Consider the following 27,587-nt stretch of genomic DNA (forward strand, 5'->3'; position numbering starts at 1 on the left):
TATAGCTTTCTCATCATTGATAGCAAAGATTATTGTCACAATGTGAAGGTGTTAAATTATTATAAGTTGAATGAATATCATGTGTAATAAATATTGTTTATGTGAAATGATTAAGCTCTTCTTTAGTTATTCTTTGAATATTTTTTCTTAAAGCAGTAAAATGCCCAGGAAAGAGTCACTATTTTATAATAATTGTATCTATTCATGTTATTTAATTTAACTTCCTAGAATGCCTCAAAGGGTTACCAGTATAGATATTGCTTAGGAAAAATGTTGAATATTACTGGAACTTTGAAATGGAGATTTCTCAGAAGTCAAAAAGTGACAACTTGTTTTGCAATATCAAAGCAAAGCAATTTATTCTCTACAATTTATCAATCTTACATTGTAACCATAGCAACAAATACTCAGAAGATCTCATTAGTGTATGCGGCAGAGCCACAGCAGGTATCGAGATAATTATTATCTCAATTAACATCTCAGTCTGGCCTAAAAAAAAAATAAAATTACAATCCAAACAATACTTGGCAATTTTGTATCTTTGAGATGAGCAAGTTCATAATACACAAAATATTTAGCATCCTCTTCAGAGTGACAACTCGGTGTTGACCAGCAGCATACAGTAATGTAACCTTCGTAACAACATAACGGGCATCTCACTGTTACGACCTGAAAATGGGCCAATGACCTCTAACAAGGTCATGGGCCTTTATCTGGGTCAAGGTCATGAAAATGGACCAGTGTTTCGTCATGAGACCATAAACTTGATATTTCTTAACACTAAAAGAATGTAGCCTTTATACTTTTCAACAGTTTGTGAAATATTTTGCACAGTTTGTCCTGCTACACTTAATTTCATAGGTACAACCACAAGATATCGCCAGGTCTCTTAAGCCAACAAAATGGCTTCCAATCCAGTTCAGACTATATCTTCATGAAGCACTTGTAGCACCACCAGTGACTTTCCTTGATTCGTAACAAGTACACAATAAATCACTGAAATCGGTAACTGAAACGAGAAACTACACGGTAACTTCAACACAACTTTGTTTTACATAATCTCTGAGTGTGGTCCAATTTTCTCTAAAATCACGAGTATCCAACTACTCACAACTTCAACCTGCTAGGTACAGGGTGTGTGACTACACATCAACAGATGATCCCATCTTTACAAGGTTTTGATTTTTCCATCCATGGACAATTTCTTACCCTATTCCTGTCTGAAAATGACCTTCATTCAGTGCCTACGTTATAACAAATAGTGCTAACTAAATATCCAACTACATTTATTAATCATCACTCTGGTTCTAGTCTAGTTTATTCTCTAATCTTGGTTTTGAAAACCTTTAAATAATTCTGTTTCATAACTATATACACAGCCCCAGCCTTCGACCTTTGATAACAAACAGACAAGGCAGTAGTCTCCTCTTAACATATAATGGCTCATGAGAGAGGCCTTAATAACAAAGATTTAGTTCTTCAACCCTGGACAGAAACTTAACTAATACTGTGGCTTGGTTATGGAGATACTTCAGGAAATAAGCACAAGACAGTACTCATCTTAAAATAATGGGACAGTGACCTCTATTTGGGTCAAGGTCATGGACTCCCCATCCATGTTACAATAGAAGGGCTTCTGAATATCAGAATACAATATCCGCGACTCATTAAGAACTCTTGAGTAAGTTATTATCACATATGAAGTCTTCGTCTAACTTGATTAGATCTTTTTAAAGTTTTATAGAACAATAAAGCACTTTAACATCACTTGTACACAAAGCAGCAAATAGTTTCTTAGCTGTATTGCTCTTTTCTTGTCCATAGTTTTTTCTATTTTTTTTAAATATTCCATTTGCATTTTTTATTCACTTTTCATTTTTTATTTCATTTTGCTATTTTTATATCACACCTTTTTGCATTCTATGTCTGACAAAACCTGTATCCTATATTTAGGAGCCACCAGTGAAAAACACACCTTATCAAACAATGATCCTTTTTTACATTTTTCTATTTTTATAATTTTTTCTTTTATTACTTATCAGTAGCAATGTTTACCAAGTTGCATTTCAATGTGGCGGCAAAAAGAATTCAGCTTGATTCCAAACTTCTGCCATGAGACCAGTGCTGCCATCTACATAATCCTGTCCAAGGTGAGCCAGTTCTGCTTGTATCAGAGGTCAGCTATGGTTGACCTTTGACCTAGAGGTCAAGTTAGTGCACTTCCTGGGGGCCGTCCTGTTCCCTGATGGCCTGACCTTGTTGCTTGGGTTGCATACAGGAGCGGGCCACAGACTCAAACAGCCTGAAATAGCAAGCAAAAAACATGATTCAAACAATTTGAGTACATTCATTTAAAATACAAATAACCATTAGTGGACAACCTTTTCTTCCATCTCAGGAGAAAAAAATCTCTTCAATAAATAAGTGAATGTTTTTAATTGTCCAATTGAATTAGAAAGAGAACTACGTATAACTCTGATACTGAAACTTAAATAAGTTACAGACTGACCAGTATCACAGTTATTTATAAACAGCTCTCAAATCTCTTCAATCCAACTGACGTAACCAAACTAAAACCACCCCATGTACAAGTAGATGAGATATGGGATGAGACTGCCACTTTGTGGAAAAGTCAGAAAATATGGCATGGGTCTAGGCCTATGGTATTTTTTTTAGGACACCAAAAGTCAGAAAACTGCTGTCAGTCAGTAAAATCTCATCTGTACATATGATATACGAAAAACAAAAAGTTCTTACTTCTCTATCTCCGGTGCACAGTGGACAAAGTCATGATTCCAGAACTTGAAACTTGGGTTTTTGATCAGCTCAATGAAGGTGATGAGCAGGCCCCAGGGGTGGGGGCGGTTCACTATCAACCTCTCCAGGAGAACCCTGGGGACAAAAACATAGGAAAAATCTTAATCTTGATCGTTGTAAACATTTTAACACCAGAAAGATGCATCTATGAAGATCTACTATAAAGATGTAATATACAATCCAAGCTTTCAGCCCCTAGGCCTTCTTCAGGGATTTGATTTTTTTTTTTTTTTTTTTTTTTGAAGCTTGGTTTTCTTGACCAGCTCAATGAAGGTGATTTGAAAAAAAGAAAAAAATTCAAATCCCTGAAGAAGGCCTGGGGGCCGAAATCTTGAATTAGATATACATCTTTATAGTAGATCTTCATAATAGCACCATTATAATAACTTATCTATTTCTTAAAGATCTATACAGTAATTCCAAATGAATCTTCAAAGCACCAGAAAGAAGGACGGTGCATTTGTTTCAACTTCCACAAATGTTCCTGCAACTCGACAGCAGAGAACACCTTTGTAAAAACAGAGTTTACTTTACCCAGCATTTACCACTAAACAGACGCTAGAAGTCTCGTCTAGCTGGCTTAATTAACTGGGAAGGAGGCAGAAAAACGCTAGTGTGTGTGTGTGTGTCTGTGTGTGCATGCATGCATGCATGGGTAATCAGAAATATGCAATTAATGTAACTCTGAGACGGAGTTTCGTACCTGGTAATCTGTTCCTGTATTGCCTCACTGTTGGCCTCAGCAAAGAGATAGAGCAAAGTACAGCTGAAGTAGTGGGTGTGACTGTTGGGATAACGCAGCTGGTTGGCTATGGCATTTAGGAACAGGTAACGACCTGAAATTAAAGCCAATATATAAATATATATACACATATAACACATACAGTGCAATACACAGATCTTTTTATACAGTAACTGTGAAAAATAAGCAATTTCTTTCTTTTATATTATAAAACAGGCACATAAATAAAAATTTACTGGACTACAACTACTAACTTATCTTTTATTTCAGTCCCACAGTAAAGACAAAATTTCGAAACTAAGCTTCTTTCGTAAAACCAGCCAAAGACCCACCTTCCGTGTCCAAATCCACGGCCAAATTCTGGAAGATATCCATGTGGGAGGAGTGCGCGATGGTGCTCATGCTCGGCTGCAGGCCCTTGCTGTGGATAAATGTGATGGCCTGGGTCCCCACGTACAGGACCAGGGCGTTGATCAGTGGGATGTTGTAACGGTTCCCAGGCTCGCTGGAGATCTGAAGACTGCTGCGAAGCTCGGACAGGAAGGTCACGGGTGACCTGGAGGTCAAGTATGAGTCCATGTCCTGCGACAGGAAACAGTTGAATATAGAACTAGCATCATAAAAACTTCAAATTGACAAAATTTGGCTTTGAACTTTTATTTAGTACTGAAGGTGTTGTGTTCATTAGGTTTAAGAATCCAAGTACTTTACTTAAATTTGACCCAACATCTGTTCATAAAAAGGTTCTTATTACTGAAATTTACATTTTTGTCCTTCTGCACATATTATACATCCAGTTATGAAAACTATAATATACAGATTCAGATATTTTCTTTCAAACATTTTAAACATAGTAAATTATGTACAACCTCCAACCATAAAAATAATTTTAAACTCAAATTTCAATTCTATTCCTTTTCATATATTTTCAGGGAGAACATATGGTATGAGCACTCACATTTTTAAATCCCTTGGGCTGGATCATCTTGGCAAAGTTGGTCATAATCCTAGGGGGCATGGCAATCTCCGGCAACATGTCCACCTTCAAGTTGGGCGTGAACGGATCTGGCAGACGCATGTTGCGCGGGAATGCGCTCAGGATGAGGTTGCGCATCTGGATACAGTTAGGAGGGATGACATCACAGAAGGCGTAGTGGAAGTCGCACAGGAACTCTGGGAAATCGTGCAACAGAACCAGCAGCACACGTAATGTTCCCTGGAGATAAAATAATCAGATCCTTAGCTAATATAAACTGTTTAAACTTATCATGAATGAAGAAGTCCAATAAGAATACATAAGAATATATTTCATAAGAGTAAAAACAGTCAAAAAGACATGTCACTGTCGTCTAATCTCCATGCCCCTCTCACCTTGTACAACAGCTGTGTTGGTTTGTCCAGATTGGCGTTACGTAAGAATGGCGCCAGGAACTTGAACAGATCGCTCAGGAGTTGTGCGTACATGCTCCACCCCTGTAACAGGAAAAACATTATTGCTTGTTAAAGATGTGAATTATACTGTGCTATAATAAGTTGATGAGATGGTTGTAAGAATTCAGAAGGTGTGTCACACAGGTGGTGATACAGAACTCAGATGTTACTGAAGTAAAAACACAAGCATGCACCAACCATTAGCAAAAACACGCGTCGTACTCACCCTCTGCTGTGGTGTAATGGCTAGCATCCTCCCAATGAACACGCGGTGAGATATCAACTCCAACCAGGCAAAGGCAAACCCTGGAGCTTTGGCTGGGCGCAAGATGTGGAAAGTATTGCTAGAAAGAGAAACACTGGTTACAGATAAAAGTATTCAACAAAGTATTGCTGGAAAGAATAACATTGGTTTAATATAATAGTATTCAACACATCATTGTGAAACTTCCATCAAAGGCCACCATTGATCCCTTGGGTCCAATATTAACCAGCATTGCTAAAATCTATGGTTTTACAGTCACAAAATTTGCTACAAACTATGAACAGCACTCACCAGAAAGCCGTCAGCACCTGGAAGTTGATGCTCTCCAGGACGTGTTCGGGGGCGTTCAGCTCAATGAACAGCATAATGAAGATCCTGTGGTAGGGGAGCTGCTGGAAATCTGTCCCTCTCACCTCGTGATCCTGCAGCAGGACGCCAGCCACTATCCCCAGAACCTGACATATGAGAGGAGAATGCATGAGAGACAAACTCAAATATGGAGGATACATTTTCTTCAAAGCACCGTTTCAGAAAATTACTTAGATGACAGGTGATCTCATTTTTTCAGACTGAAAAATTCTAACCTACTTAATCCCAGGATTGTCATTTACTAAAAGTATATCTAAAATCAACATATTTAACATATTTCCCTTGGTGCTAAGATAATATGGATAACTTTTTGGGTCTTTAAGGTTCAACAAACACATCTTTTTCAGCATGTGAAATCTCTGAAATTACAGTTTTTCAATCTAAATCAAGACCTCCTAAACTGTCTCACCTTATTCAGCAGGTTAATCTTGGTCACAGTGTTGGCTGAGTCACCAGAGTGTTTCACCAGGAGAGCAATGAGCCTCACAAAGGCGTCTAGAGTGTGAAAACACTTGGCTCGTATCAGAGTGGGGCTGCTCTGCTCTGACAGTGCTCTGTAGCAAAGGTCCACGCACATCTCGGTACAGAGGCGGAAGAACCGGGTGATCAGGTCGTCTGTCTTCAGGATACCCTGCTGGTGCATCTGAAGTGAGACAGGAAGCTGTACATTTTGTATACCATGTATTTAAATGTGATCATATCATTTAGCACACTGTCTCTTTTAGAAATTACTCACAGCTATTATAGCATCAGCTGGTATCGCTTTGTCATTAACTGTTGGTGCTGCAGTAGCCTTAGATAATATTTCATCAAGACAAAGTTCACACTTTATAGCAAAATATTAATAAATACTTATTAACTAAAACAATTGGAATTTCTTCAATTTTTAAAAGATAATTCACTTTATCTCAAGTTTTTGGTAAGAATTACAGAACTTTTGCAACAGATCTCAAATTCATTATCAAAAAACCTAGGACCTTCACCAGGAAACCGTACCTGCTGTACGAAGGCAGAGAATGCCTTGGTGCTGTCCCTGCCTGCGGCTGGTGAGTGGTACATGTTGACCCACTCGCGCAACAAGAATTCAGTCTTCTCATGCAGCCCTGGGGGGTCATCAAACTCCCGCGCCTGGGATATCCCAGACTGCATCATGCTGGTGGGGCCCCCTGGTGTCCTGTCCATCATACTGGTGTCGTTCTGGGCGCGGATGGCCTCGATGAGAGCGGCAAGACCGTCTGGGGCTTGGCGGGAGTGGATGGCAATGCGACCCAAAGTCTCAATAGTATTGTAGAAGTCTGCCTGGAATGTGAAAATACTCTGTTCCAGTCTGTTCTTCAGTAATGTGTGATAAAAACATGAAGATCTTTTCTTTTCCTTGTTTTTAACTACAAATTTTGCCAGACCTCTGGTGTGCCAAAAAGAGGCAGTTGCCAAAAGAGCCAACATCTTTTCACCTCTCTGCAGCAAGTCATGTTTTCAAAGCTGACTACTTAGAGTTAGTTACCAAGAAATCTGCCAAGCTGAACTTTTCACCAGGGAACAGGGAGCCATATTTTTTTCAATCAAACTCAATGCACTAAGTTAGTAACCCCATAAGTTGCTGTATACCCTTACCTCAGTATTGGTGGCCATGCCAGTTTGTTTTTCTTCCACACAATATCTCTGCACTAATTGCATGGCAAAGGCCACAGCCATGTAGTTCAGACCATTCTCCATTTGCTGAAAGAAGGAACACCACATCATAATATTTGAAATATATTTTAGACAAATTCTCTTAATCTAGTAGATTACTATAATCACATCCTGAATTGAGGTTGAATGAACTTCAGTATCTTAGGGAGGTTTGATCAGAGGCTCCTCACTCACCTGTGCCAGGTGCAAGTCATACTGCTGCATGTTGACCAGGTGGCTTTTGATCAGGCAATCTACGGCGTCCAGGTTGTACCTGTAGTCCTCACGACACTCCACCAGACACCTGTAACACAAGCCAGGACCATAGCATTATAACATCAAAACTCCCGATAAACAGACTTTGTAATGTATAAAACATTGCACTCTCACAGGCCTCATTCAGAAAAGAGACCAAACAGATCCGCATGTCAAATACTTGAATGCTTGATGCGTAATCCCTGCAGGAAATCTATTCAGTGTCTAATGCTGAATTAGGCAGCAAGCTTTGTAGTGGGTGGCCATATTTGATCTGACACAAGACAGAAACCAGTGTAAGTGTTATTATCAATTTTTTAAAAACTTTATTTAAAGAAGGTAAACATGTTAAGCGTAAGCTTATCTTCTGGCCCAATGTTACCAGTTATTCAGCAACACTGGCTCTGTTCCCTACTTCAACCTTTATCTGCCGAGTGCTAAGCAAGGAGACAGGTGGTCTTTGGTATGACCTGGCCAAAGATTGAACCCAGGACCTACTGCTCCGCAGGCGAGCACTCTACCATTATTCTGGTACTAACCTGGTCACCTGCTTGTTGGTCCACTGAGGTCCGTAAGCCCTGGGATCCTGAAGTCCGCGGAGGACAAGGAGATGGCAGTCGCGGTACCTGATCAGCAGCTCAGTGTCGGTGAGAGATGGGTTCAGGCCCTCCAGTAATCCCTCTACTGTCTATAACAGATAATGCAGTAAACACATGACTGTTTTTACAACTACTTGAAAGATGTTTCTTTCCTGCACAAAAAATCAGTCTAATTTTTCTTTTGTCATTCCTTTTCTTTTTTTTTTTTTTTGTAACCTGATACTATTTTTATAATTATCCTTATAATTATTATTTTTCATAATTGCTTGTCAATGATAAATATTCAAAACAAAACTAAAAAAAAAATTTCATGTGGCATCATGTCTTAAGTCACTGGTTGGCAACTGACAGCAGCCACCTCTATGTCTGACTTATAGAATTACATGAAACTTCACAAAATCACTGTAATACTATAACAATTTTATTAAAATTTTTGTATCAAAACAAAGATTATGTGGACAACCACAGCATGACTGAAAGACAACAATATGATTTACGTACAACTAATTTATGACACTGTTAACATTTTCACCCATTACAAGATGCAAAATGAAACCAGATCTTACCTTTTGCAGCAGAGAGAGTGCTGTCACGATTTCCCTTGAGTTCCTGGCCAGCACGACAGCGTCCAGGATACCATGAAGTGCCGCCACGTGAGCAGTGGACTGAGGCGCTATTATCTGTTTAAGTTGGTTGTCAATTTCTGTGGCAATCTTCTCGTAAATTGCAGTGATTTCATCAGTGGCGGCGTAGCTGGCTGGTGGTTTGGCTGGGTACACGCCAGCAGCAGCAGCAGCGGCGGCAGCAGCAGAAGTTGGTGGCGCCGTTTCTGGTGCATTGGGCAGGAATCCTGGGATATTTCTGTGGAACTCTTCATAGACGGAGATCTGCTGAGGAGTGACCCCACCCACCTGGTATAGAAAAGTGATGATAGGGATAGAACATGTGGTAGAACTGAAACTTCTGACAGCTTGTAAGATGAATTTTTGAAAATCTTACTTCCATCAACAGATGCTATGATGATGTTAGTATGTAGTTGGGGGACATATTTTCAAATGTTATCAAAACTGGGCTATGTGAAATCATGTTTGTAGAGGCCACTGATAAAATATGTGCTTGTAAATCCAATTTTTCTTTAGCCCAATAAGACAATGTTAAACATTTGGCCTAAATTTACTTCTCTAAAGTGAAGCTAGCCGTAACAACATCCATCTTCCAAATCAAAAATTTTTTCTTCTAATTGAAAGAAATTATCCTTGAGTCCCTCTCACCTTCAGTCTAATCTGCTCTGGCATTCTCTCTGCCTGATACGTGAGGACCACGGGGTCACAGTAACGCCGCCCCTCGTTCCTGGCATGTTTTCTGAGGTCATACTCTGTGGCCAGGCGGCGGTCAATCTCAGCTATCGCCTTCTCCACGGCCGTCTTCTGGATGAAGGCGCAGGAGAGCTCAGTGTTATCCTGGGCGATGATGGGGGCGGCCTGCTCGATCAGCTCCTTCTGGGGCTGCGTTGCACCCTGGGGGGTGATACCAATGGAAATTTATGAAGATACAGAAATTTATGAGTCAACAAAGTATATATAAGAAAGGTGGCTGGGGCAATTTATCTTTTGAGAGAAAAGAGACTTTTTGGCTCCCCAAGAAGTAGGAAATCTCCTGATAGTCACAAAAATCTCATCCCTGAGAAAAACGAGAAATGAATTAGGAGGGTCTATTGAATGCCATACACCTTCCCATGTCAACAATACGAAAACACCAAAACAAGGTAGAAATCCCTATCATAAAAACATGCAGCTTTTAATATAAACAGTGAGTCAAACGAGACTTAAATCTCCCCAACTCAAAGAGGGTGCACATATTTCCCGTGCACCCCCTCCACAACCCTACCTTGAGTATACTGAGGAAGGTGTTCTTGATCTGTGTTCCTATGGTGATGAGGAGTGGCTCACGGCAGGTGATCAGAGCCATGGCTGCCGTCATGCTACGCACCATGTGATGGGCGGCAGAGCGCAGACGTGCCTCCTCAGGGTCTAAGGCAAAATCCTGCCGAAAAAAGGCAGTTAAATATCAAGTTGAGCAAGCAAAACAATCTGAATGTTAAATGCTTCTGATGCCAAAAATATCTGTAGGGAACTAAGGGACCATAAAAATCACAATTACAAACAAAGGTCCCTACAATTTGAAAGTACATTAACTTTAATCTTTTCCACTGACTTTTGAACACTTTTCTATTTTTTTAAGTTTAGAATGCTCTATTTTACAAAATAACCAAAATACAAAACATTATAACAATTTCCTTCAAGTAACAAATATAATTGTGATATTCACATATCTGTTGATCTTTCTTGCACTGAGATGTACCTACCTTTTTGACAATCATCTCGCAGGTGGTGAGCGCAATCTTAATGGAGCGTTCAACAACAGGTGGCAGCAGCTCCTGCACGGCCCTCTCCAGGGCGGGTCTCACGTACTGCTTCAACTGGGGATGGGCTTGGAACAGGGCAAGCTGGAACGATACAGAGAGGTGCAACATGAGATCATTTGAGGAAAATAGATTAAACATAATTACTAGCCTGAATATGGTAATCTACATACTTTACTGGTGCATTTTAATATCATATCCAAGGTTAACAATTCAATCATCTGGGATATATCCCAAGACAGGTTTAAACAATTGAAAAACTTACTAAAATGAGAGAAAGTTTTACATGATAAAAACATATCTGTTCCCCTTCCGAGCCCAGCAATTTCCCTATTGAACAATCAGTGCATCTGGCAACTGTCAATTTAAATTTAATTCAACACAATTGTTGCAGTTTTCACAAGTGTTTTATGGCAGTAGTCATCATAAAGCATGACTGTGAAATAAGACATTCATTTACCCAGCATTTACCACTAAACGGGAATACATATCCTGAATAGCTGGCTTAATAAACTGGGAACCTGAACTTACACTTTCTACCTCTCTCTCTTTCTCCCTCTCTCTCTCTCTCTCACACACACACACACACACACACACAAACACACGTGTGAGCACACGCACACACACACACACACACACACACAGAGCTAGAATAACAATAATAAACTTAATCTCACCTCATACACCATAACTGAAAGCGTACTTTATATTTAAATTTTCCTCATTATGAGAAACAAGACTACACGATTTCCATCAACTTCCCCCTTCCATAAGAACACACTCACCTGTTCATTGATAGAGACATGGGCGGCCAGTCCCGTCAAACTGGACACATTTACATCGCCAAATGCAAACTGTGGCTGAGGCGGTGTCATCATGGCTGCCGCCGGTGTGCTGGTCACCACTGGTGTTGGTACAGTGGTGGTGGCACTCACGCTGAATGTTGTCAGGGACGTCGTGGAAGATGGTGCCTGGAATATCAATTATCTTTATAGTGATGTTTTACCAAAAGTGGTGCACAGTATTTGTAATCAGATACAGTTTTTAAAGGCAAAAGTATGGGTGTTCTTTCAGTGAAAGACATATATCTTGATTATGCCAGAAAGAATTTCAGATAAATAACTCTTATTTACAGTAAAGCCATGACAAGTTGGTGAAATTTTATAGCCAAATATATTATGGCTATGTAAAATTTCCTTATTAAAATATCAATCTTTGAAAAAAATTTATCACTGATACACATTGCTTTTTCTCATTACACCCTAAAATGGCCAAAATATGCATAAAATGCCTGGAGATGCTCATTTAAAGCTAGTTACACCCTAGAGAGTGACGATCCCTGCAGTCTCTCTCCCTGGCCCACTGCTTACCTCTTCCATTCCCCCCATCCCCATGGCCAGGGAGGGAGGGGGCACCTGCAGCTGCTCTGAGGTCAGAGGTTCCTTGGGTTTAGGAGGACTCAGCTGGGGCACCAGACGCTCCATACGGGATGGGTCCTTTAAGTAGTGACCGGCGGTCAAGTCAGACTGGAATGAAAAATAATCATTTAACTTATCAAAACAGTTAATTAGACTAGTGACTCATTATTTATTATTTACAGCCATTCCAACTTGTTTGCTTTTGTAATTTGCTTCATATTATATGGATTCTTTTATCTAACATTCAGTGATAGAATCCAGGCAACTATGAACTTAACAACTGTGCCCTCCCCCATAAAAATTTTTAATATTTTTAAAAACTTATTAACCTACACAGTACCCATTTATTTCAGTACCATGTGTTTTATAAAACAGGCACGGAAGTTCTATTAAACTGATACTGATTTTTCTTAAGTAAAATTAGACTGAAACTGTCCTAAAAGCTTAGACCAACTTTCTGCAAAACGTTTGTGAAACAGTTAAATTATGTGACTTTGTTCATGCGTGTGTGCATGTCTTTAAGTGAATGCGTAAAAAAAAAGGTTGAGTCCTACTTACGTTGATGTCAATATTGAGAGTTTTACACAGGACTTCAATCTCAAACTTGAGGTTCAGCTTCAGTTCATGCTCCTGGTGAAGTTCTGCCAGGACATTCATGATCCCCATGGTCCATGGGTTGGGGGGCTTGAATACCTGGAACACACCAAATAGGGGGGTTAACAACAGAATTTACACAAAATGCAGTGAAGGAATTCAGTATCTATTCATGGAACTTGAACAAAGTGCAGGAAAAATGCTGCTGTTACTTGCCAAATGTAAACAAATTCTACAAATATGGTAATTATTTAAAAATTCAAACAAAACTGCTGTTATTACTATTACTGCTATTGGTAAACAAATTCTGCAAATGTTGTAATTATTCAGAAATTCAAACAAAACTGCAAATGAGATATACAATTCCTGACCCTGGCCAGGTTTTTACACCCTGCTTCTGGGTTATAAAGTAAGAGACAGCAGGTGCTATTTTTGAATTTTCTTTTTAAACCTGCAGTATTCCTAACTTACCCTGCTTTTGGAGGAGGACTCGATCACTTTGGCCACAAAAGGGACGACGTAGAGCAACTCGCGCTCCCCCTTGCTGTAGGCCTCATATAGGAGAGACTTCAGGTCAATGTCCTGAAATACAGACATACATCACGTCACGGAAATCTATCCAGTAACAACATGTGAACTTGTTGGCCATTACGCGCATACATAATATTTTCATATCTATTTCCGGACCTATCATACTAAGACCCCATTCCCAGAGATTAGATCCATCCAACTAGATTGACCTAACTCCCTGGGGGTTCACGCTAAATAGCTGTCAGCCGAGCGGGCAGGAAAGTTAATTACCCCCTTACAGCTTGTAGTAGGTGGGACGGACACTTAAGCCGGATTATCTGACAGTAATCTAGTGAGACTCCCCGCGGGGATAGATCAATCTAAAATCTATGGGAATGCGCCCTTAGTCTGGCTATACGTTGTTACTAGGACGTATGACTATCACAAAACTTTGTTCATTTTTCTGAACCCTGATGCCATCAAATAAGCTTTGGTCTTCCAAGTCTTCTGTCAACAATGGAAAAACTCCAAAGGGGTGGTAGACAACAAACAGCATTCATATCAACTAATATTTCTTCTCCCTCTTACGTTATTTTCAGTATGAAGAAACAGTTTTTAAACCCAATGCATCTCCCAATGGTATAAAATCATGACAAAAAAGTACATTTTAAAACCAATCACCTAGAATGAAAACTTTTCAAAACCTGACCACCAAAATTACCCACGTTTAACCCAAGTCCCCCCAGTTTGTTCTACTTACCACGTGGAGGATAGGTTTGTTCTTGGCCAGGGTCAGCATGCCCAGCCAGTGACCTAGATTCTTCAACAGCGTCCTGTCTGAAAAGTTTGCTACCGCCTTGTCACTTCGCAACAGAATCTGAAATCACAAGACCGTTTACTTAATCTTTTATGACCTTTGACCTTCTCTTTCCATAAATGAATATTCTAATATTAGAATAAACTGAACAAAATTGAATACAAAGTTAGATATGATTTAAAGTCCAATTGAATACATATTACACAAAAATTTACTTAAAAGAAACCTGAATTTTTTTATACTGATCCTAATGTGAAGGAGACTGGCTAATATTTCCTTGTAAATCATCTGTCCAGCCAAAAGTTGAACCATTTTATCAGTGCCCCAGTCCCCCCACCTTAATGTTCCTGTACGTCTCCGAGATAATCATGTCCGACAGAGGCTGGATCTTCAAGACCTCAGCAAAGTTGGCGTAGAGCGTGTGGAAGTTGGGTTCGATGCTAGCCCTCTTCATTACCATGTACTGGGAGACCCAGGGGATGTAGTCTAAGCTGACGTGTTCACGCAGCTCCTCTGCCTGTGTGGGGAAACAGAATATATACATAATACAGAGTAATGGCAGCTTTTCCCCCTGTGTGGGAGGAAAACAGAATATATACCTAACCTAAATACACAGTTATGGCAGCTCCTTTGCCTGTGTGGGGGAACAAAATATATATACATACACAGTTATGGCAGCTTTTTCACCTGCCTGGCAGGATCAAAACACCCTCAATATTCACTAACATATCACATTAATTCCAGTGACTCTCTTACACACTCAAAGGGGACTCGAGTCTATAAGACTAAATGAAATCTTTCAAACGGTGAAAATCCCCCTTTCCCTGCTGGTACAGCACCCATCCACCCCTCTTACCTTCTGGGCCATGTTAGCCAGTGACAAGTTGTTGAAGATAAAGAACACTTTGTCTTGGAGAGCCTCTGGGGGGACGCTGGTCTCCTCTTTCCCCTCTGTCCCTGCCAGCAGGGTGTCAATGTTGGTAGCATTAGCTATAGACGGCTGGAACAACACAGAGATGACAAAATGTGAAATACAATAACCATGGGTAAATAAAAATTCATGTCTCTGACTGCAGACTGTTGAAAAGAATGTGAATAATTTTCTTTTTAGAGTTAATAACAACTGAAACAACAACACATTCACCAAGTTTGAAGTAGTTTCAGCAATAATACAATTCTTTGGTAAGTAAAAACCGACAATGGCAAATAATTTAATGATTAACATAATTACATAAGTAACTAAATGCATTTTCCTGGCAGTAGAGGAATCACAAATAACCCTACCTTGGTCTGGAAACTAACACTCGTAGGTTTGGTGACGGCAGCAGTCGCAGCGGCCGTGGTCGTGGTGGTTGTCACGGTGACAGTACTGACCACAGGGGGTCCACTGGGAGTCAGGCTCCGGGTGGAGCTGGTAGAGACCACAGGACCCTGGGGGCGGTTGGGGGGCTCCTGGGAGCGGGACCCGAAGTCCACGTACTCTATCATGTGCTGGGGGAACTGGCTGAAGTGAGGGATTCTAGCCAGGTGTTGGCAATACACTGGGTAGTCCTTCAGTCTGGAACAATATAGGTCAAAGGTTATGAAAAACTAGGTCAAAGGTCATGGAAAACTAGGTCAAAGTTTGTGAGTAACTAGACTTAAGGTCACAAGGTATCAGAATTGATAATGATTAACATGCTGAATCTTCAAATAGGTTGAACTTGTTTTGTCTGCAGTGGAGAATTTATCCATTCATTAAAGTCAAATACATCACATTCATACTTGACTATTCTGAATGGTTAAAATAAAATCAACAAGGGCAAACAATTTCCACATACTACAGTTGACAGTACAGCATGTAATCAAGTGAAGGAAAAAGATCAAATGGCAGATACACGATTAAAGAATTTGTGCAATTTAGTCAATATCTTCCTAAGTTAATTTTTTCTTCCCACTAACACAGGTTTTGTTAACATTTGTTAAAGTCTTCCAAACTTTCCAATTATAACAGATGATTCCCCCCCCCCAAAAAAAATCTCCAATCTCCCCCTTTACTCCTTCCCAAATCTCCATGCATACCCCCCCCTCTTTACCTGGTTTTGAACCTGTCCAGTGCAGCTATTCCAAACAGGTACATCTTGCTCCCACTCGGCTTCCTGAGAGCATCCAGCACGTATCTCAATGCTACGCCTAGCGCCATGTAACTAAAAATATCAACACAATTCCATAAGTCAGCACGCCCACACAGGACATCACAAGGCTTGGATTGTTAATGAACAATACAAACAAGGTAAAAAAAATATAATAAAATCTTAAAATATTATGTCTTATAAGTGACAGGGCTGTAGCATGCCCATGTAGGACAGGGGTGGACTGAAGCCATCTTCTGCCCCTTCAGCAAACATTGGCGGATATCTAATTATTTTTTCTGTTGGAACTCAGTCAAAATTGGAGGATGGATCAACAAGAATAATTAAGAAGACTGTCAGAAAATATTGCTGGAATCACCTCTGTAAGACATCTCAGGTCTTGGATTGAAAATATACAGTTCAGGTAAAATAATAGAATAAAATCTCAAAAAATTATTTCCTTTATCTGATTAAACAATAAACCCAGTCTGCAGTTAAGACCAACTATTGACTCAAATTCTTGCTCTCCCCATACAAAAGATTTATTATCAAACAACTTACGTGACAAGTCCTTGCTCGATAATTCCACCAAACAAGATGGCGGTGGTCTGCAACTCTTTCTCAGGGTATTGTGGGAAGAATCGGTACTCCTCAAACAAGTTGCGCAGCATGCACGCAAAAACATCCTGGATAACATAAATGTGAATACTTTAAGAAATGCACCAAGCAGAAGTGATAACAGATTTGCGGAAAAAATTTAATGACTGTTTTTCTCTTCAGGTAAAAAGAGATAATTGAAAATGGAGCAAATAGGCCAAACGGATACGGATATGGAGAAATAGTAGCAGAGAACCTTTTCCAATACCAATCTGTCTGCCATCTGCTCTCCTTCAGATTCAGAACAAAATATTATAAATAAAAATTAAATAAAATAAAAAATTAATTAATTAATACAACTCAAAGTTAATAATTAATAACCCACCCGTTCTTTCTTCACGGGGGAGTCCTTGAACCTCTTCAGCATCTCGAGGACCTCGTCAATAGTGATGGTTGGGTGTGGCGGGTGGTTGTAGATCCTCTGGAAATACGAGTTGGCCTCGTCTTCCACCTCCTTAGAGAATTGCTGAGTGGGTTCCTGGAACAGACTGGCCACCTCGTCCTGCTGGGAGGCTGGGGAAAACGTGGGATAGGTGTACGTTACACACAGGAAGTAAATGGTGCAAAAATGAAAGTGAAACTGAAGATTATCCTTTTTTTTTCTCACTGGGCATTAAGATGTTCTTTTTTTTCCTCCTCACAAAGTTTTTTAGTTTTTTCTTTTCATTTTTAATATGTGGCCCCTCACAGAGTCTTTTATGCATTTTCTCTCTTTTTTTTTTTTTTTTTTTTTGTGGTCTCCTCAGACTTAAACTAATGAGTAATGAATTAAGCTAAGGTGGTTCTTCATATAAAATATCAGATTAGCTTTTCATCATGGGAGATCTCTTAAACCAAAATCATATTCTTAAATAAAGAATCACAAATATGACAGAACTTGAAATGTACCAACCCCCCCCAGGAAGACTGATCTCCCCCTACCTTGGCGCAGTCTCTCCACATTTGGAGGCTGCTGCTGCTGTTGTTTTAGCGTGGCATTCATACTGAGGGCGCTGAGTGAGCGTGCTCCAGACGCCATGCTGGTCTGTATGCCCAGGCCACCAGAGGGCATGCTGGTCTGGATACCAAGGTCTGGAATAGTTACAAATATATTTCAGTATTGCAATTATATTAAACTATAGTAACATGTTACTTTTCTTATCGTAAGATCTATATTGTACTGAATGTACTGACCGTTGAATTTACTCACCCTCAGTTACACTCACTTATACAGGCAATAAGATAATATTTTTGGCTCCCAAAAAGTCGGAAATCTTCCACAAGTCATAAAAATCTCACTCCTGCTACTGACAGTGCCAGACCACTTACTTTGTAACTGTGAAGTCAAGTTCTGCATGGGGTTGGTCTGCATAGGGTTGAACCCTGGCTGTGCAGGGGGCGTGGACTGAGAGACGTTCGGGAAATTCTTGGCTGGCGAGGCCGGGGTGCCACTCAGGGAGGCTGCTAGCCCCTGGGGGAAGCCTGGTCCACTGGGGAATCCCCCTGGGGGTGGTACCCCTAGTCCTGACAGAGGACCCAAGCTGGTCATGGGGTCCATCTGAAATATGAAGAGTTTCGTTAACTCAAGGTTAGACAAAGGATGTTTGCCAAAAATAAATAAATGAATAAATAAAAAAAGTTATGATAATAATAACAGTAAAAATAAACTTAAAATAAATAAATGTATAAATAAATAAATAAAATTAATTAATGATTAAATGAATAAATCATAAAAAATCAAAAAAAGAATCCACCAAAAATATCAACTTATTAATCAAACTGTGGACCCAATGGATTTCCAAAATCATAAAAAACTATCACTAAACCCTTCATTTTAAGTGAAACCCCTCCATTTCCGACCCCTTCCCGTACCTGGTTCAGTCCTGTGGGTGGGGGACCTATGGGGGGTGTGACCCCTTTCCCTCCTACCACCCCCGGGGCTGTCTGTCTGGCCTTCTGGAGGATGTGGGAGGCATTTCCAAACATGGTGAGGATGTTCTCTGACAGCTCAGGACTCACATTTCTACAAACCAAGGTGCATTATATAAATATGGCGTCTGGTAATACATGAAATTAACTCGTGAACAAAATATATAGGCAATCTAATTGGGCACATTTTAATAAGACTTTATTTGGTAAAATGGTTGCTCAATATTGAATATTTAAAATCTTAATAACCCTGGATGTCCCAAAAATTTCTTGCAGAGACCCTTACTTCATTTTGGCAAAGATCATTACTTTCACAAGTCAGCAATACACAAAAAGACGATACCCAAATGAAATTGCTTGTCTAGGTTTTAATTGTAAAGAGTGACATGAAGAGCTTTTTTAAACACTGCTGATAGAACCCTGGTAACAAACAGCAAATTTCTTTGTATCCACACACACAAACTCTTGTCACACACACATAAACAAGCACACACGCACACACACACACACACACGACCCGTATTCTTACCCAGCACACGCGTGCAGACAGGCCAACATGGTGGTCAGTGTCTCAGGTGGCAGCTGCTGACTCTTGGACTGTGGCTGGTCATCCTTCATCCCTGGACCAGTCAGCTGTGGACAGCGCCTCTTCAGGAAGTTCACACACGCCTGAATGAACGGCTCCTGCAGTGACGAAATGTGGGGTTAGTTTCTCCTGTTCTTTTCAATCTTCAAATCAATTACCGCCAATGTCAACTTACATCATCTACATATACACAGTGCATAATGCCCAACTCTTAACTTGCATCTTGTAAAATGTGATAAGTATTCTTGTCAAATATCCATGTTGCATCCCTTGTCTATTGATGAAGGTGACTAAAAAAATCCAGATGATCAACTCCCTCACCCTATGTTCTCTTAACTTATTAGAGCGCCCCCTTCCTTTACTGATAGAGGTAACTTTACAGCAAATAACATATAGCACTCACCCCATGTTCTCTCATCTTATCTGAGAGCCACTTGTCCAGCTTCAGGTACTCTCTCCTGCTGGCCAGACATGCAAGGTCAATAACAAAGGCAAACGGTGTCGCATTTAGCAACATGGACAGGGCCTGGAAGGAAGGAATTACACTTTTAACATAAACAATGAAAGTATATTTATTTTAGTGTTGTCTCAAAAGGAAAAGCTGAATGACTGAATTTAAAAGAAAATGTGTACAAGCTCTCCTCAACTATTATGGAACAAATGAAAAATTCTGTAATTTAGTTCATTACATGCTGAGGCTCATAAAGCATAGATAACTGCCAAAATCAAAAGAACTCACAAAGTAGGATACCAACTTTTTTTTAACATAATGGACCCCATCCCCAAGTTTTCTTTATTACAACCCACATGAGAATCAATCCAATCCCACAAGCAACCCTTATGCCAACCCAAGGCGCCATTCAGGATAGAAGATCCGAGTATCAAACCTACATGAAAGGAAGACTGCTTAATCCTGTAATGGTCTCTCCGCCTCTCACACGCCTACCCACCCGTCATCCCTGCAGGGGCATAGTAATCAAATCTCGACTCCATTAATCAGAAATGTGGGGAGGTGTGTGAGAGGCGGAGAGGCCATTACAGGATTAAGTGGTCTTCATTTTAAGTAGGGTCTGCCATATTTGAGCCTTAAGCCACTTGATACTCGGATCTTCTCACTCTGAATGGTCCCCAAGAGACATAAGCTACAGTCACCACTCCACCTTAAGATCCTGGGCCACGTCAAGAATCCTGGACAGCCGACTCTGGTCGTGGTGCTCGCCGCGCATGTACCACTCGGCCATGGAATGCATGATGAGTGTGCGTATGGTGGTGGACTGGCTCTGGCAGTGCCACGCGTAGTGGAGAACCACGCCAGAGTTGGGGTGGTTGCCGAGGAAGATCGGCATCAGTGTGGAGATGAGCTCGTGTTTTAGTGTGTTCCAGTTGGGCTGAAAAAGGCAAAAGTAATACTATTTTACAAGGAGTTTCAGTTATAAAACTTCACTGATTCAAAATGATGAAAGAGAAATGAATTAGGCTACGTATTCCCGTGATCCCGAAGAAATACTCCCATATACCATTTAACAATGAGTTGTAGTTATAAAACTTCACTGATTTAAAATGAAAAAAGAGAACTGAATTAGGGTACTTCTCAATGTGACCAAAACAAGAGAAATGCTTCATGTACCGATTTAACAATAAAACCAATGATTTAAAATGATGTCACTTTAATTGAGCATGTTGAATACATATGTATCCTCCACAAATGCAACTTGTAAAAAGTTCCCAACTTTCATTTCTAATTATTAACAGGCAAAAGTCCAACTTCAAGGTCATGTTGTCTGTTCACAGCTGTAAACTTTACTATTTGGGTGAAAGCCAACAGTAATTACAAAGTCTCTATCCCTATCACTCACTGCCATGATTCCTAATTGAAAGAAAATGTAGCAAGAAAACCACTGTGCCTTTTTTACTGGGGGCCGTAAATAGCTCAGCTAAAACTGGGACTTCTGATTTAAAATATTTCAAAGAACTCATTTCTGTGAACTCACAGAGATCTGGAGTAGTGCCAGCACCAGCATGTCTGGGCAGTGTTGTATGGGGAACTTGAACAGTTCTGTAATCTGTTGGTACAACCCAGCATCTGACAGCTTCAGCAACACTTCCACCAAATCCAGGGATTTCCTAGAGGAGAAAATAGAACACATAAAATCTACACCTTGCACAGGTTTTAATCATAATTTCACTTCAATGGGAAACATAGCCAAGGTAATCATCTTTTACGGACATAGTTGTGATGTTGTACTTGTTCAAAGAAGCTTCTCTTTTATATTATCAAAGCACAACACGGAAGAGCAAGTCAAGTGTAGAACTTAACAAATCCCAAGTATTCATATCATTTTTAAGTAGTAATTAATAAGAAAAGTTTTCCCTCCAATTTTATCCCTTATTTCCTATCCCAGAATTCACTACAAAAACTTAAAACTTCACAATGGTTTCACCAGCTGCGTACCAAGTAGCAATCTCCCTGTTCTCGTCATCGGGCGGAGTCTTAAGGATGTCAATCACCACAGGGTGACAGGGATAGTCGGCAAAACAAAACACGTCAGGATTCTTCAATGACTGGGACAGCCAGGACAGCTGGAAGAGAGTTTTGGACATTTGACATACAGCACAACAGTGTATGTTATCTGCTGGAATCTAATATCTGTGAAATACTAACATGGTGAAATGGACAGTGTCGGACTTTAAAATTCTCATACCTGTGAAATATCAACATGGTGCTAAAAACAGGTCAACTTAGCTGGAGAAAATGAAAATATTCAAATAGACTTCGATAATTTAAGGGCCCATTCCCACTGTAACTATCGGTCTCTATAGATCGACCCAACTCCGCACAGACTCTCACTGACTGCAATCAAATTAACACTCCTCCACCGGTGTTGAGAAGAATATAGAAAGCTGATGATTAAACAAGCACCTTGGAAATAAAAAGAGGCATGATAATTTGATTACAATCAGCGAGAAGTCTAACGGATAAGTATCAATCTACGCAAGATGGGAATGGGCCCTTTAACTTAAGTCAAAATTATCCACTGGATAAAAATAAGATAAACTTGCTGTATATCTACCTGGCTTCTAAATGGCACTGAGTTAATGGTTTAATTTACACCTGATGTGAACCCACCTGTCCCTCCGTGTTCTTCCATGTCCTGTAGATATATTCCACTGGGAACACGTCCCCCCTCAGTCCACGGAAGAGAGCCTGGACCAGCAGGCGTAACCCTGGTTTCCCCAGCACCAAGAAGCCCTCATGGTCCAGCTCACTGACCACTTCTCTCCAGTTAATATGAGGACCCTGGAAGTGGTATTAAGATGTTATGTTTCTATAAAATTTCTAAAGAACCTGTGTTTTTAAGGGATTGCAAAAAATAAAATGTAAAAATCGAGTGTTCATCACTTTTAAATGAAGCTACAATCATTATTTCTCTCAATTTTTGCAGATATATATATATATTTTTTACACTGTGTGTGTGTGCATATTTTATAGTTTATGTTGCTGCTGAACCTGAACATTTCCTGAACATTTCACTGAAATACACATTTTTCTGCTCTTTTACCCATAACGAAGCGTAGCCCACTAAGGGGTGAGACTGCCATTTAGTGAAAAATTCAGAAAATATGGCATGGGATCAAGGGGGCTGCCTAGGTCAATGATATTATTGGCTCCCCAAAAGTCGGAAATCTACCGATAGTCAGAAAAATCTCATTTCTGCCCACTAGAAGACGACAATTTCAGTTGCTGTAACCTGCCACTCACCATGTCATGAACAACTTGTACAAAGACATCAACATTCCAGGTGCTAATCCCAACAGAATCTGGCTTGTCTTTGCCATCACTCCATATAGTGCTGCCACCTGGACCACTCAGGGACTGCGGAGACGAGAAAAAACCATGGCTAATTTTTACAGGTCATCTATTGCTTCGTTCCTTTGTTTGCATTGTTCACAACCAAGTTGAGCCAGGCTTAACTGAGCTGCAGCTCAAATATGGAGGACCCCACTTGAAAGCATGCTGCGTAACCCTGCAGAGACGGCATTCATAGGAGGCAGGGAATCCATTGGGGGATTACACAACATGATTTCAATCGGCACCATATTTGAGCCCTGGCTTAGTTAGGCACCAGACTCGACTTGGTTGTGAACTGAACCTTACATAGGTCTCTATAAGTAAGTAGACATGATGAAAGAAATCTTTCTTCAGCACACCTGCTTCAAAAACCAAATCAGTTTTTGACAGTTTCTCTCTCTCTCTCTCTCTATATATATATATACAACAGTTTCATCATGTTTTATTTTTTTATCAACATATATTGGTTTAACTAAATCAGGGTGCTTAAATAATACACTTTCTATCAACCCAACTCCTTTCAAATGTTATGTACTAAGAAATGCACCTTACAGTATGTAAATATATAACTTGCCTGTACGCTTGCCTAGATCTTACCTGTATATTTACTATGACTTACCTGTATGTTTACCTGGTCTTACCTGTATATTTACTATAACTTACCTGTGTTTACCTGGTCTTACCTGTATATTTACTATGACTTACCTGTATGTTTACCTGGTCTTACCTGTATATTTACTATGACTTACCTGTATGTTTACCTGGTCACCTAGACCTGTAGGTGTTCTGGCCATCATTCCAAGAACACGCGCAATGGCGCCTGCCGTCAGCTCGCGAGCTCCCACTTGGAGCAGCGTGGTGCGACATTCTTCAACACTGAAAGACACAAAATACAACGTCGTCACATTTCATGTGCCAGAGAAAAAATCTAATACTAACAAATGATAACTGCCCGTGTTCCTTATTTCAGTAACAGAGAATAAAATATTAAATAAATATTCAGTATGCAAACTGGGAAGGGTGGGTTTTCTACTCATTTTTAAGTTTCATTTTCAAATTCCAGATCATCTTATCACCTTTCTAGTTTCAGAATATTTCAACCAAGCACAGGAAATTGTTAAATTAAAGGAGGTAAAACAGCCATCTTTACCTAGCAGTACACCCATATCCAGCCTCCAGTAAAATGTCAGCTAGGGAGCCCTCCATCTGAAACATAAGAGAGCACTATACAGGAAGTATTCTTATAACAAGCAGAATTCACATTTCAGACAATATTCACATAACAGGCAGTATCCACATTAGGCAGTGTACCTTTATAACAGATTACACAATGTTGCACAAATGAAGTATTCTAACACACACTACCCCAGACTCTTTTTTTATTTTTTTGAAATTATCGCCAAATTTGTTTCTCAGACCACTGATAATCCATACCATTGACTTGGGCATGGTGATAGAGTCTGGGTTCAGTTTCTCCAGAGGTAAGTCCTGTAATTCTGGGTACAGCAGAGGAGAGAGCACAACTGGTACTCGGTCCTTGGGAAAATCTGGAGAAAATTAATTTTCAAAAAATTATAAATAAATAAAATAAATAAATAAATAAATTCCCATCTGATGTAAATCAAGGTGCATTACACACTGCATAAATGGAGGATAGCACTTTTTACCAACAAATAAAAGTAAAGCACAGAGCACAAAGAGTTCATGACCACCCCTCTCTACCCCCCCTCCCCTACATTGACAACTGTATTAGATTCCAAAGTAGGGCAAATATTGTACACTCAGCTTATTATGTGTTGTATATTGTTAATTGTACCTCTTTGTAGACTTTTTATAAAGGCCTCTTTCTGATCTGACGATATGTCAAAGCTCTCTCTGTCCTTGGCGAGATGAGTCAGCAAGAAGTGGACAACTTCTACTGCCACCTCCTGTAGACCGCTCTCTTGGCTTACACTGGGATCTGGACACAGCAAGACATAAGATTTTGAGTAAAGAAATAACTAAGGGCTCGTTTCAAATAAAACTATCGTTCTATGTAAATCAAATCTACTCTGCAATCAGACTAGCACGCCTCCTCTCGGCATTGATTAGAATACAGAAAACTGGTGCTAAGTAAGTAAGTTCCAGTAATTGATTCAATTATTTTTGTTATTTACGACAACTCAATGACTGAGAACAAAACAACAACAATAACAATCAACTAGAAGATTTACTTACCCGAGTCCAAGTGACACCTGAGCAATTCAGGGAATTTCTGTTTCACAAACTGCACTGCAAACGTCCTGGTGTCCGCGACGGAGGAGCTGAGCAGAGCTAAGCCGAAGACCACCTCCTGGACCTTGGTCAGCTTCAGGAACTTACTCAGCTGAGGCAAGAGATGAGGGGACGCACGTAAGGTCTGAAACGTTAGTGGAAATGAAAGGTTGTATACATTATTACAATATGGCGGTGTTCAGAATAGAAGTTAATGAACTAGCAAGATCAGATTATGAAAATTTTTTTAAAATTATGATTGATCTATCTCAGCAGAGACTCTTGACAAGTCCCAGCCAATGTAATCGGCTTTATTGTCTGGCATTTTGTACACAGCATATGAATAAAGGAGATAGCCCTAAATGGGACACAAAGCCCATAGTATATATATAATGATGTAGTGAGATAGGTGTTCCACAATGTATTAAAAATATTTAATAGCACTTATTAAAGCAGAAATGTCAAAGTATGAGCCTACTCACTCCCCTTAAGCCTCTCGCCTCAGCAAGATTGAAGTAGTATTTGTTGGCAAGGTTACATGCAGAAAACTTAATTGAACAGCCAGACATTAAATCTAGAAGTTATGCAAAGTTTGCTGGACCAGAAGACTTTTTGCAGTACTAACAGCAACTTCACAATGGCTGTATATTAACTGGTGGCTGGTTTCCTGGAATGACTATTCTAAGCACAATTTTCTACCCACATTTAAGTCTTTGAACATTTTATTGCTCATTACTATCAGTTTCAGCATCTTTGACCCCTGACCAAGCTACCAATTCAGTATTACAGGTAACTAACTTACTTTTTGCTGGTGCAATGGATTGTCTATAGCAAAGCAAAGTATGGACACAAAGTTAGGCTTGGAAATCAGAGCACTGCTTTCCTGTATCAAATACTGGGTCTGAAATATACAGAGAAAGAGGTCTAAAAACTGACAGAAAGTGCTACTAAAATGTGCATTTCATATTCATAGAAAAACAAAATACAGAAATAACATAAAATAAGTTATGGTTCAAGTGAAAAGTCAGATAATGAATTTGCATTTTAAGTACAGATGCTACTAACTCAAACAACATATTTAAACTAAAAGCTTTGCATCTTTAATATATAAAAACTCTTCTAAAACAAGTTATAAATTTTGAAGGACAATAATCATGAAGTACACCCAAGCTCAAGCAAGTTCACTCACTTTAGCCAAATGCTGAACATAATGTACATAAGGTAGAGAAAACGCATGGGACGTAGAAAAAATGTACTAGTAAGTGAAAATGTCAAAGACACAGTATTATCTGAAGACTTAAGTATTTTATCTACAATTTAACTCTAACAAAATTCACACTGGAGAGACAGCAGTAGACAGTGTACCTACCTGGTGAAAATCTTTGTCTTTCACTGTACTTTTACCATCCCCACTGAAGTCAACGTGTGAAAAAAGGCACCTGTAAAGATGCCTTTCTGCCTCAGCTCCGTGCTGAGAGACCAGCTACAAAATACAAGTTTACCTTCAGCTTGGAGAAACGACCTTTCATTCTAGTAGATTACAATATAATTTTTGGAAAAAAAAGCGTTCATTAATGATTTCTACTAAAGGAAAGACCCTTCTGGACACATAAAGATTCTCCACCATTAAAAAGCATTCTATGAAAATTCCATCTGAGATTGAAAGTGAACGATGTGGGTAAACTTTTTCTGATGATGACACTATATCAGCTGTTTATCTCAACAATTACATTAGTCATAACCAAGAGGTCATTATTCTCCTAGCGTTAAATTAAGCAACCTATTTGAACCACTATCAATTTTGATATTAACTTTATTTCATACGTTTATTCTGTTTCAAACTCAATTTCAAAGTGAAAGTGAAGTGTGTTATTTCACAAAATGCAGTGATTTGCTCAGATTGACCGGTCATAGTTCAAACTTATCAAGTCATGACGTAACTTCTTACTTTAAAGGTGCGACATTGTCCCCTTCAAGAAAATACAATACTTACATGCGATATTTCTGATACACTGGATTTGAAATTTTTCTTTGTTAGATTGGCCACCGAATAGCTGATTTGAGACAAGGCAAAAGATAACGAATCTAGATTCATAATTCTGTCATAATACTGTCACGAAAGCCTCAAATTTCTTTGAAGCTCTCTCTCCCCGGTCCACGCGTTTCTTGAGTTATTTTTCTCTCCTCGGAATCCAACTACCGATAGGATAGGCTCCAACATGGGGAAATATTTACAAATTCTTCACAGTTTCTTTGGCATCATGGCGTCAAACTCGCCCCGGCCATGTTGGATTAACTTCGGCAATTTCCGT

At 39.7% G+C, this 27,587-nt stretch overlaps 1 protein-coding gene across 1 annotated transcript; it reads right to left on the bottom strand.

Moving 5' to 3' along the window:
- Positions 1 to 342: 342 nt before the first annotated feature.
- Positions 343 to 27,587, bottom strand: LOC106179078 (CCR4-NOT transcription complex subunit 1). Its single transcript, XM_087010263.1, has 46 exons — positions 27,269 to 27,587; positions 26,645 to 26,758; positions 26,078 to 26,176; positions 25,240 to 25,420; positions 24,839 to 24,982; positions 24,457 to 24,569; positions 24,173 to 24,228; positions 23,772 to 23,898; positions 22,933 to 23,046; positions 22,300 to 22,470; positions 21,625 to 21,752; positions 21,164 to 21,296; positions 20,333 to 20,560; positions 19,576 to 19,698; positions 19,116 to 19,270; positions 18,530 to 18,680; positions 17,987 to 18,215; positions 17,600 to 17,749; positions 17,004 to 17,191; positions 16,583 to 16,707; positions 15,986 to 16,096; positions 15,195 to 15,468; positions 14,767 to 14,910; positions 14,248 to 14,427; positions 13,854 to 13,970; positions 13,055 to 13,165; positions 12,548 to 12,682; positions 11,942 to 12,097; positions 11,357 to 11,542; positions 10,515 to 10,655; positions 10,037 to 10,192; positions 9,421 to 9,666; positions 8,716 to 9,060; positions 8,090 to 8,238; positions 7,491 to 7,599; positions 7,239 to 7,343; positions 6,621 to 6,923; positions 6,034 to 6,267; positions 5,547 to 5,710; positions 5,217 to 5,334; positions 4,931 to 5,032; positions 4,518 to 4,775; positions 3,892 to 4,141; positions 3,521 to 3,653; positions 2,758 to 2,892; positions 343 to 2,302 (listed from the first exon to the last, which is right to left on the bottom strand). The coding sequence occupies exons 1-46, from the start codon at positions 27,368 to 27,370 to the stop codon at positions 2,212 to 2,214; spliced, it is 7,284 nt and encodes a 2,427-aa protein (XP_086866389.1). The 5' UTR covers positions 27,371 to 27,587; the 3' UTR covers positions 343 to 2,211.

This window comes from Lingula anatina, chromosome 4 (assembly GCF_051362555.1).
Source record: "Lingula anatina isolate TDL-2025a chromosome 4, LinAna3.0, whole genome shotgun sequence".
NCBI classification, from domain to species: domain Eukaryota; kingdom Metazoa; phylum Brachiopoda; class Lingulata; order Lingulida; family Lingulidae; genus Lingula; species Lingula anatina.